The sequence below is a fragment of the Scophthalmus maximus genome, chromosome 2 (genome assembly GCF_022379125.1).
Source record: "Scophthalmus maximus strain ysfricsl-2021 chromosome 2, ASM2237912v1, whole genome shotgun sequence".
NCBI lineage: Eukaryota > Metazoa > Chordata > Actinopteri > Pleuronectiformes > Scophthalmidae > Scophthalmus > Scophthalmus maximus.
The window spans coordinates 16,364,148-16,376,955 of record NC_061516.1 but is presented as its reverse complement, the minus strand read 5'-3'; the positions used below and the strand labels follow the sequence as shown (position 1 = coordinate 16,376,955).

At 40.5% G+C, this 12,808-nt stretch overlaps 1 protein-coding gene across 2 annotated transcripts in view; it reads right to left on the bottom strand.

The window, feature by feature from the left end:
* Positions 1-12,808, bottom strand: part of nrxn2a (neurexin 2a) — a 120,344-nt gene that overhangs the window by 78,665 nt on the left and 28,871 nt on the right. For both annotated transcript variants that reach the window (XM_035625836.2, XM_035625837.2), the window contains 2 exons: positions 3,984-5,133; positions 2,933-2,956 (listed from right to left, as the gene is read on the bottom strand). In XM_035625836.2, coding sequence (XP_035481729.1) covers positions 2,933-2,956; positions 3,984-4,686 — 727 coding nt within the window. In that variant the 5' untranslated portion in view covers positions 4,687-5,133. The remainder of the gene's footprint in view (positions 1-2,932; positions 2,957-3,983; positions 5,134-12,808) is intronic.

Genomic DNA, 12,808 nt, shown 5'->3' with positions numbered 1-12,808 from the left:
GAATATCAGGGTTAAACATATAATTTATGATGTCTTGATGGGAGAATATTTTATCAGCACGTTAACATGAGGCTTTTAGGATCCTTTTGACTTGGTCTCGCTACATAGCAGTACTTTAGTATATGTTTTTTTAATAAATAAAAAAAACAAAGTCTTTGTGAAAAGTCCACTCCTGTAGTCCGTTTGAATCTGTGAACTGGCTGATTTAGCTTGGTTGTGACATTTTCAAAATCATTACGCCCTATATGGGATCATGATTAGCAACCCTCTTTTAATAATGTGTTTGCGTTGCCTTTACTCATACACATATGTTGACCTTGAGTAAATCCATAATTAATTTTAACAACACCAAAGGCTACTGAAGCCATTTTCAAACCGGCCGGTGGGTTGACCTCTTGCCACACACCCTGTTAATAAATATTTCTCTGGAAAGAGTGACATGTTATATATCAAGGTGAGCCACAACAATTCAAAAATTGTATACATGTATTAACAGGCATGTATTTTGCTCTCTGTATTTTCTTGACGTTTCAACCTCCAAAAATCCAGAATTTTGGAGGTTGAAACGATTAACTGATTTTATCCTTGTTTCTTTTTGTTCAAACCTCTTTTGTTCTCACCTACAATTATCTACAATGTATAAAGTGTGAAGTTTATTAAAAAAAAAAGAGTATGACATTTTTAACAAATGAAATGAGGTCAAGAATTAATGCCAGTGTGGCTGTTTAAAAGCAAAATAAATCTTATAGTTTTTATTTTTTCTTCTTCTAATTTCTAATAACAGCATGAACTTTTAGAAACCCTTCTAACATGAACAGCGCTGTGATTTTAGTAGGTTTAATAAATTTAGTGAGAAAACAAATGGAGATGTTGAAGGACCTCTCAGTTATTATTGTGACATTAATTAGCAGACATCGAAGAAGAAAGAGCCGTCGCGGGAGGATTAAAATGTGTCATATTTGTTTTTTCCGAGAAAAGTACAGTATTATGGAGGCTGCCGTAATGAGGGATTAGACCAAGGTCACTCCTGCTGAAAGAAGCAAGCCCACCAGGACCAGCTTTTCCTTTTTTCAAAGATTTCTATGCTTTCTTAGTCATCCCTATAGTTCTTAGTGTGTTACTGCTGAGCTCTCACACGCACAAAAATGAAAATGTGCACTAGGCATGTCTTTGTTGTGTAAGGTTGTCCTATACGTTTACGAGATTTCTCTCTGTTGTATCTGCAATGTGTGGTGGCTGTCCTTATCTCTTGTTCACAGACCTGTGTTTTTTTTAGCTCACTAAACACCAGAGGTTTTTGCACTCTTGTGGCATTAGAGAATGCCCCCACCATCTTTGTCCACTCAGATCGACGAGAACCCGCGTGCTGCATACTGTAGATGAACAACTCGGAAGACTCACCTGCTGTGCCAAAGGTTTTCACTGCCTCAAAGCAATTCCTCAGACGGATACAGATAATTCCTGCACCACTTAAAAACCCACAACCAAGACCAAATATAGCAAATGGGTTACCATCTTCGCCATCTCTGAAGGGGGTAGGCGATTTTTGCTAATGCATACATGTGTCTATGTATGCATTGTAGAGCCTTGCTGCTGAATAGCACATGGAGTGGTTTGAAGGACAGAAAAAGAGGCATCTGGCGAGTGTGATTTTGCTGTTGTCATTATTGTTTTCATGCATTCTGCACTGGGAATTGTCTCCATGTCAAGCTTTAATCCAATAAACATTCTGATGGGCTCTCTTTGCAGCATGTCATTTAATAATGCCTGCCTTTTTGCTGTGAGCAGATTCATAGCATCTTTGCTCATATTTAAGAATGATTAACGCTTGTTTCTATTAATGAAGCATACAGCCACATATCACAAGTCTCACTTATATGCTGTCTTAAGAGAATATGTCTGTGTGCGCTGTCATTACATCCATCCTACACTCATGCACTTACATGAAGATATTAACCATATGAGATCTTCAGTCTAGTTTGCTGTTACACACCCACTACATGTCCGAAGTAGGATTTCGGAGAGCAGGTGTGCATAGGTCTGTGCATTTTGTGTCAGTAACAGTGATTTATAATGTGTAGTGGTTCAGTGCACCTCGTGCTCGTCTCCTGAGCCTGTTGGCCGCCCTTTCACAGGAACCAGCAGTCCTTACAAGGGAGATGGATGTCTCACCCTGATGCCAACTAAACAAATCTCCCTCCTCACCTTCAATCTTCATTTCACTTTCAGTGTGTGCACCTCATTAGAAACCACTCCTGTGTAACTATGGTCAGTTAAAACGTCGCCAGTAATGAGAGAAATGTCTCTTTCTACTGCCAAAGGAGATTTGTTCTTCTTAACAAAATAATTTTAGATGCACCATATATATACAAAAGATATATAATGCAAATATTATAACAGTTTTGTGAATGTCAAGGCCTCGGTATTCAGTTGTTACACCTGAGGTTTTATGGCGCCGTGTCCACATACTAACCTTAGACCATATAATGTCATATAAGACTTTGCAAATCTTAACAGCAAACAGTAGTTTACATGAAATAAATATGCACTGTAGAGAGAGGAAAAATACAGAAGTTATAAATAATTGAACAAAGTATTTCTGTGCAGTCCGTTTCTCTGGATATGAATGTTCCCCATATTCAGAGACATCCTGCTCTGCAGACCTCTCGAGTCACCTTGGGCACACTGATTATACACACAATGAGCATTCAGCACGTTAAGCACTTCCTTGGTGACCTTGTGACCACTGATCTCCCTTTAGCTTAATTTGTTGGATGTCAGAACTGCAGTCCAAACTGACAATAACAACCTGATAATGACCGAGCACAGTCTCACACACCGAGGCTGTGGTAATTGCGCTTTTGCAAACAAGAATATCACAGAAAACAAATTATGCTCCTCATTATCCTCATAATATAATGCATTGTCTTACCTTCAACTTCTTTCTGGACAGCTGCTGGAGAGTAAAGAAAAACAGACGTACGTGTATTTATTGTTCACAGCAGGATATTTTTGTATCAATTTACCACAAACCCAGAGTCTACATCAAAATCAACAGAAACGCTGGATCATGTTCTGTTAGACGTTCTGATTCCTTTAAAGGTAACAACATAAATGTGAGTCGGGTCATTTGTTGTCTTAGTAACGTAAGGAGTTCACAGCAAAAGTGAATGAGACAGATGTTCCTCGAATTAATTTCAGGTACTGTGATGTTTAAAACCTGTATTCACAATTCACTCCAGTATTATGTCATCACTACACAATAAGACATATTTACAAAAAATGCAGGTTGTCATTAAAAAAGGTATAGTGGCTAATAAAATGGTGAAAGTGGTTATAATGAAAGCAAAAAAAATGTACTATTGGCTTGCAGGTTGTGAGTCCACTGTTAAAATGATGGAACCCCTTCCAGGATTCTGCTTTGCCTTTTTAGCCGGTAAGGTCCCCACCTATGACCCCTGACCTTGAGGAAGAAGACCTTACTAACATTTACTGTATGCATCACCTTAGTTTATTTTCAATTTCCAAGACAAGAACAAACCTACAACCAACCAGCATAACACACGGGACAGTATGTTTTCTGCACCCACCTCATTTTAGATAAATGGTTATTATTATTGCAGGACGGATGGAAATCGGTCTGAACGAGAGCAAATAAACATGAGCTCGCTGATTGGTTTGGCTTGCCGGCGATAAGACTTTTAGCTCACATCCAAATGCCAAGTTCAAGCCTTTTTTGTGTTGTTGACTTTCCAAAACAAGAAAATGAAAAACATACAAACAGCCGTCACTTTATGAATCGGTTATCCTCTGTGACTTGTGAAGATCATTTGCTGAGAGCTGGACACACACAACCGAGCAGCCTGTAAGTGGTCTGGGCCAAATGTTTGCTTGTAAAGGCTGACGTTAGAAACTGATGTAAAAAAACAAAAAACAAACATAAAATGCTAAAATTACATTTCAAGGGACGGTATTTTTCTCACCTTCATGGCAGTACCTCCCCCTGTAGCTGGTATTGAGACAATCACAGAGCACCTCCCCTTGGCTGACGGAGCACAGGCCTTGGTTGCTGCAGGGAGAGTGTGCGGCACATATGTACTCCAAATCACTTTGAACAGCTTGACCATCCAACAACAGCGGTAGTGCCTCTCCAAGTTTCAAATTGGTTATAAGGCCCTGGAACGGCGGCTCATATTTCACCGTGCTTGACGTCAGGGCAGACAGACGCACGTCAGGTGGGATCCCCCCCACGTAGAGGTCACTGGCCACTACCATCTCTTTTCTCTTGGACTTCACCTCAGCCACTTTCTCCTCGTTGTCCACCACTAGCCTGGTCTCTCTGAAATTACGAGCGAGGAGGATTCTGTGCCACCGCTGGTCGTTGATACGTGTCTCCGTGTGCAGGGAGGCTGGTTCGGCACAATGGATGGTGAAGCGCATCTGGACCCTCCCGTCTGCAATGAGGAGCTCCAGGAAGTCGCAGTTCCCTCCATCATCCAGATAGAGCACCAGGGCTGTGCTGCTGTTGCTTTTCAGAATAAAGCTGAGCTCACCTGTTGTCTTGGCATCCCACTGGCCGTACCGTGTCCACTGACCAGGAACCCCCTCATATTCCAATGCTATTCCTGTTAGCACCAACCCAGCTAACAACAGTAACCTAGAAGCCTTGCCCTCACACCAGCCCATGATGAATACTGTCTATAACTACCGGCTCCCTTGTGATCTCTAATCCATACGTATCCAACACTGCGGTGAGGACGAAAATGTTTTCTAGTGTTTATGCTTCCTTTTGTTATCACCTTAAAAATTGCGGGGATACTACTGCAAATCCCATATGCAGCAAAAGTGTTTCTTTAGCCTTGAATGACTATCCTGATTCTTTCTGCCATCTCTCCGTGCGTGACACGTGACGGAGTGAACAAATGAGGCACATTGCAGAACACTTTGCATCTACTTTGGACCAGCTAGGAAAGAGAACAGACAACACAAGTGATCCACAATACTGTGTGCTTTCCTCGTCTTCGCCATCCAGTGTCTTGGCCTCCATCCAGTGCTGTTCCTGTCAGTTCTCCATGCGTTAGCAAGGCATGCAGCCCAAGTGCAGCCGCCAACACTCCTCAGCCTCTCAACATCCTAAGACACAAAAGAAGAACATTTAATGAACAGCTGGAGAGATTCATAAGAATATATTGTTCGACAAGGGTAAATGATTGACAGTGAAATACTTGGCAAATAAATCAAATACAAAACAACACAGCAATTCAATAGCAGGGTGGTAAACATGGAAGATGAGAGTTACAGAGAAGTTTAATTGCTATGACGAATTCAGTAATCAGCATTCATGAGTGGGTTATATTTTTATAGGTCATTTCCAACAACTGGTTGTTTACTGCTGGTTATATATGGCTACAGAGATTCCAACAACAGGCCATCACCACAATGCCAAGGCCAAGATGCATCTCAATCTGCTGCTGATTTCCAAGTAGCTGTTGGGGGGAAAATCTGTTTCATAAGCACCCCCACAGATGTTTTGCTGCAATGCATGGCCTCACTAACTTCAGTGATGTTGAGCCCCTTAAGCCCTCTGCACTCCCTAGACTCGAGCTAAGACGCTACAGCTAAACAACACGTGCAGGCCAGAGGCTGGGAGGGAAGGGAAGGAAGGGGTCTATCTTAGAAACCAACAAACAAATAAAGAAAATAAGTCAATACTTTGTGGTAACAAAAGAGGGGTATGTGCCTCCCAGGCCGAAGGACAGAAAATGTTAACCAGCTGAACTGGGAGCTTCCCCTGACTCATACCAGTCCAAAAGCAACAACTGTTGTCCAATCATCGCGTGGCATTTCGTCTGGGGAAAGTGCACATATTCTATCTAGATGACACAATTTGTACTTAAACAATATACAAAGGAGAGGAGAGTTTATTCATCTTTTCATTATTCGAAACCATTTCCCTACAGAGAGCAAAGCCCATATTGAAACTATCCTACAGAGAAGTATTGTCTGCATAACCACAGCATGGTTGTAGATTGTGCCTCTGTGCCTCTGTGCCAAAGAACTCACTGCTGTCCAAAAGCCATTAAAACCACATAAGAGAGTAATACATTTGTGTGATCCAATTAAGTGATCAAAACAAAAATCAGCGACTACATTCAATTGCACCTAATTTACATAATAGAGTGGTACAGCACTGTAGATTTCAAGGATGCCTACTGTATATACTGCATATCAAACATCACACATCTGATCAAACTCACAATATGTTTGATGTAGCGGGGTTATACAGTGAATGTTGAGCTTTCTTCTCTTAAAATTCAAAAAATGTACCAAAGTCACCCTGTCTCCTCAGAAAGAGAAAGGAATACAGCTCCTGTAGCAGTTAACGTCTCTCAGTGTTGATCCATTCAGACTCTTTTCAATTTGTCTGCAATATATTACTGAATACTATAAAGAATGTGTCTGGTTAAAGATCTCCGGTTTGTCATAAACCATAGAAAGAGATAATTTCTCTGAAAGCAGGAAATAATCTTTGTTATGTAAAAGGGTCCTTTTTGCATTCGCAGACATTTCTCGACCAAAGGCGAAGGCATTTCATGCAAGTGCAGCCCAATTTCATTTCTGACAGAGAGAGATAGAATATGTGTTGGAGTCTCTAAAGCCTGCATTGGGTCTCCTCGCTGATGAGGGACTGCCACAGTTGAGTTTATTCGCTGAAGGTAGACATTGCATGAAAGAGTGCCTCACATCAAATTCACAGTTCTCATCACAGTTCCTCCCCAAAGTATCAAAAAGCTCCAGGCTGGGAGAAAATCCGTATAGGTGTATCCTGGAAGGTCATAAAATCTGACACCCTCCTCACAGGATGAATTGCAATTTGCCAGAGCCAGACGTTGGGTGTGAAATGCTTCTTAGAGCCTGTTACAGTTAACTAGTAGAAGCCAGCGCCCATTTCAACCTGTGAAATATTGTATACAAACATTCATGTTTTTAATACCCACATGCCAAATTGGGGCTAATTTGGTAATACACAACATCAGCCAATCACGTAACCTGCTTTCTGCAACATCCATATACTGTAGCAGCAGATTTGTTAAAATGATACATGAATAATGTTTATTTCTTTTTTTAAACGGGGACAATATCATGCGACCATGGGCTATGCTGCCTAATGGAAGTGTGCTGCTGGTCCATCAGTATCGTTGACATTCTCCGTGTATACTGCAGTGATTACCAACTCCCTTTGCTCACATCGGTTTCACAACCACCTCCAAACATCTTAGGGTTTATTATGATGCTGACACACTTAGGGCAGGTGAAACATACAAAGGTCTATTTCCCCTTGGGGCTTTGTGATGCCAGTCTGATATTGCCATTTCCAATTTTCACACCATTATGTTTATAATATATATATATATATATCGTAATACAAGAAAAGTGAAGACAGACTCGGCAAGAAGCTGCAGCTACTAAAGGTCAAAATGCTCCACTGAAGAGGGAAAGAGGCACTGGCCGATGGCCAAGTTTTCAACAAAAACTGTGCGTGTGCAGATATTACACAAACTCAACGTTGCAGGGAATGTATAAATCCACGGCCGACGTCGTACAACAGGGATAGTTCTGTGACACTAACGTTTCAGTGAACATGGTGGTCATCTGAAAGTATTTCTCTGAAAAATCAGTTGAATTAACAGGTGGAGGAGTACATCAGGAGGTTTGCCGTGAACAAAATGACAAACACCTGCCACAATAATGGATAACAAATCCGAAACTGCAATTGTACTGTGTGCACTTTGCTCTGCTTTGGGTGAGACAATCCCTTTTGTCAGATCCCGGTTTAACAGATTTACAGTACAAATGTTTCCATGTGGCAGTTTCTTATGTTGTCAATGTTGAATACACCTGGGTGTGTTTCATTTCTTGTTGAAAAGACATGTTACAATATGCTTTTCAAGTCTGTATGCCTCGACTGCACACACCAGTGACTCTTTGAGCTGTTGTCATTCTTTTATACATTTTACCTGAGCTGGTTCGGGGGGTTACAGTGCAGAAGAATGCTGAATTTGTCCCCAATGTACCACATGGCTATTGTTCCCCAGCTGGTTAGCTCCATTCTTTTCACTCATCAGTTTTCCAATTAGAGGACCGGTGGAGGTTGAACACCCCGTCATTCTCTAAATGGAGCCTGCACAACTATTAAAGCAATTCCAATAAGACCTATAGGAGCAAATGTGAGGAAATCGACACTCAATATGCACGGCCAATCTACTAGAGGTATGGGTCCGTCATGGGTCTGTGCATTGAGTAACAGTTGTGCTACAAGTAACGACTTCTCACCACACCTCTATAATCTTTTACCTTCCCTCAGCCGTTGGCTTTATAGTGAGAGTGATGCGAGAAGCAAAACGGGGCATGTTTAGGGATATTACTTCCCAAGGTAAGGTGGAAATATCTAATGAATTATCCAGAGCATTTTGGCAGCCCATTTGAGTTTGCCTGAGATTCCCTTTGGCTGTGCCAAAGCAATTCCAAGAAAAGCAGAAAGTTACAGAAATAACCTCTATTCTTTGATATGGTGAGACACGACTCCTGAGTAATTCTCAAGTTGGTGTTTCTGAGAGAATTCTGTCAGCTTTCCCCACAAGAGAACTGAGATTTCATAATAAGCCTTCTATTGACGCAGAGCAGCTCAGTTGTTGCTGTGAATGATTTAAACGTCCGCCTACGTTTATATATTATCATACCAACTCTGAGGTAAATTAGTTGAATTTTATCAAAACGAAGGAAAGAGGAGTCGAAAGCACGTCTCAAAAGAACAGTTCAGTTTTTAAAAAATTATGGATTTAACTACGAAGTTGGTTTGATAGGCAAACATTAGCCAAAGCAGACAAAAGCAAGGGAAAAAAAACCTTCTGGAATTGCTGGATTTGCTTGACACCGGAGATGAAGACAAACTGGCAAACAGGCGCAGGAGCAGGAAACACAAAGGCAGGAAGAGAGTCTTTATTTACCGTGATTACCATGGGGATTTGGTTGACACTGTCCCGCATCAAACAAGGTTAGCAAGTCTCGAACACGCAGGCACAGCAAGCAACGTGGATTTTTTATGTGTAGTAAAAAAAATGGCGGAAGGTTCGACATGCAGTGACATCACGAGAGCTGCTAGTGCTCCGGCCATGACTAGCAACTGCCAGCATCTACTGTCGCCAACCACTGTTGAACAAGCACCGATATTTTGTCCTCCTGCCTCTCAGACGTTGGGAGTCGGCGTCTCCACTTGACAGAGCGAGTTGTCAACCTGTGTCTTCAGAGTGGGGAGAAACTCAACTCTAAATGAAGCAAAGCGCTGCAGCGACTCTCAGACTGAGCTGAATTGAAATGCATCAAACAGAGATTAGGTAAATTACGTAAATATTATTTTTCTTCCGTTTCTTTCCAGACAACGGAAGAATAAACACTGGTTCATTTCCTTTTCCTGTTGGATTTTTCATTGTTGTATTTGTCTGATCTTTGAACTCATACAAAGGCTTGATTCACTTATACTCTGCTATCAGGGGAACTGAACATTGGAATACTCTGGCGTTTAATTTGCTGTCTTCAGCATTATTAAGACACAGATTAGTCAATTTTATACCAAGACTTTTGGAAAACAATATTGCAAATTTCATTTTAGTAGGGTTGTACTCATTTAAACCTTTCATTAAAATTTTTTTTTCATCTGCAGACATGAAATGATATTTCTAATTCTTCTTCAAAGATAAGACTAAATAAAATGTTTGTCTGATCTCTCCAACAGGTAAAAACTGCAGTTTTCACTCAGTCCTTAAAAACAGAGTTAAAAGCAAATAGGCAATAAAAGAATAACATTTAAAGAGAATCATTTGATTCCATATTGCCTAGTGCAGGAGAAAATGTTGTTGAATGTCTTTTTAGTTTAGTGGGACAAAAGAAAAACAGTTGCTGTCATATCATTCTGTCTGTTCTTTTGCTTCTGAAGTCCACAGCCCTTTGAATGATTTAAATTAAGATACAGGTCACAAGTATCTTCTGAATGAAACATCACAGACAGTTGTCTGTCTGTGATGTTTGTCTGCTGAATCACCAAAGCATTTCACGTCAAACAGGAGAAGAGCTGCAACAGTTGTTACTAGACGGAAATAATGACGGCATTAATGATACATGCTAATTTGGCCTGATAGGGAACAAAGACGGGCTTGGCCCATATACAATAGTTCATTTTCTTTTGTGGAAGCTGTGGATTAGAGATTAAAGATGCCACACACAATAGCTGCTGCCTTGGAACAAATCAAATTCCTGCTAATTGCACTTTTTGCTGCAGTAACACTTTTTTTTAGCACAGGCCCTCCATAATGGTGGAGCTGATGAAAGACAAACATTTTTGTTCTTGTTCTGTTACTAATCATGTATGTATCTCTCTAATTGCTTTTTAGTAATAACGGAGTAACTGGGACATGGTTTCTTCGAATGACTTAAACACTATATTGCAGTTTAACATACAAGCTTTTAACAGAGGACAAATTATAGGGACAAGTACAATTCACAGTTCGCTGACAACAAGGAATAGACAGATCGGCTGTTGGATACAAAATGTCATCCTCCCACCGAAGTACAGTTGAAAAAAAGTAGATTATCCATTGTCCTTAGCGGACAAACATTGAGTACAAATCTATGGTTGTTGGTTATGAATCATTCAAAAAAACAGACCTGATGTTTGTTTTATGAACATAGCGGAGGAACTCTGTAATGATTTTTTTCATTTTTAAGGTTGTTCTCTTCCAGGGGGACAACAGGAGACAGTCTGGGTCAGCACAGCAAGAAGTACTGATGCATAGCAGACAAAGAGAGTGACCAGGAGATTTTCAATGCTCCACCAAATCTTAAGTCTCCTGCATGTCAGCATTTCTTCTTCCAAAAGGAAAAGTGTCAGTCTTACAGTTTTATTAAAGATTTGCATAGTTTAGACTTTGCAAGGGAATGGTAATAATCTTTCAAACCACTTTTAAAAGTGACAAAGTATTTTTTTTTAAATAGTATGCTTGATTGTACATGTATATCTTATGGATATACAATTTACAGTAAGTAATAAAAACCCAAGCTAACTACTGTAGAGAGATAAAATCAGTGGGAAGCAGCTTGAGGCCATGAATGTGGTCTGAATCATTAAGTATCTCACTGCAGGTCACAGTGTATTTGCCTCAGGGGATCTGGCCAATATACCTTCCCATCTCCTCCACCTTATTGTTCCTCCCACAACACCGTATTCAGTCATCACACCGTGTCACACATCCAGCAGGAGTGTGCATATGAATTTATCATCCGTTTATTAGTGAATAAGATCACATAGAGTAGCTGAGTTGAGTCAAAAGTAAGTCAACTGTTTTCACATTTTATACACACAATGGCCAATCTAGAAAATAATTACCCGATGTACTGATGATTACAGCAATTATTAAACGTTATCTACAGTAAATCTTATAAGGATACTGAATAACATAAAGTCAATATGCACAAAGAAAATGCAAGCTGAAAGCATTGCGAACACTAATAAATCCACATAACATAAACCGTATGAGAGATTCTGGTCAGTTGACAAAAAAAAGTTTTAAGCATGGATTCTGCTGCATTGAAAATATATCACATAAATAGAATATGCATGCAAATATGAGCGAGCGAATGGCGGCAGGGGGTTGTCACTCAGGCACTGATACTGCCTGGGGACCTACGGCGCAGTTACAAGGACAGCACCCGCCCTCCACCCTGCAGCATCCAGGACAAAGCAGACACAGACGGCTGCTCAGCTGTGTGGGATCACTCGAACAAGCTGCTACCTCAGTCTGGCCCAGCTGAAGCGCCTTACACTGTTTGCTGGACGCCTATAAAAGCTGCCTCGGTGAGCTGCTGTCGCTGGGTTTAGAGTTGGAATAAATTTGCCATGCAAGCGACGCCTCTGTGAATTTGTACCAGTCTGAAAGAGGAGTTTTTCTTGAACTTAATGCTGGAATTAAAGACATTCAACTTCCTTTTAACCCAAAAAGATTTTACGAGGAATGCAAAGGTACCCGAGTTAGAGCTGAAGTTATGTCATGATCATTGGGCTGGGTAAATATCTGAGCTCTCTAGCTCCATGAAAATATTAATGTTTTTCACTTTCAATGGGTTACAATATGGCAGAGTTATGCAATATAAACGTAGAACATTAAATGCTGTGAACTGCAATCCACTGAGGCATCACACCATGTAAATCTCTTCAAAAATTATAATGCGTTATCGTGTCTAATGTGTTATAATGCAGGGGTTTTTTGCACACGTGCAAGAAGCTGTGGTTTGTTTTGTGTTAATTAAATCCAGTAATCTCAGTCACACAATGCAAATTTTATTCATTTGACTGATCTGTCTGATACAATATTCCAAGCTGTGTCAAATCTCTTTCGGAGGCAGATTTTTCATGGCTGAATACATCATAATAGATCCACTAGGCTGTCTCAATCTGATGATTTCTTCAAACAGAAAACTTTCAACTGAATTTGGAGGACACAACATCGATTGCAAGTTACTCTGCAGATAATTCTGTTGAACTACTGTCCTTGTTTGATACTAAAGATTTAACAGATTTGCATTGAAAGTAGGTCTAAAGATTGAGAAGTCATGAAGCTGTAGGGAATTGAGACTGTCCTGTAAAATAATTAGCCCATGGGTCATCTGAGCAAACAGCTGACCGAGTGCTGCAGGGATGACACATTTTGTAGACTAACCTGAAAGATATAGCATCAAACTAACTTCCACCTAACTA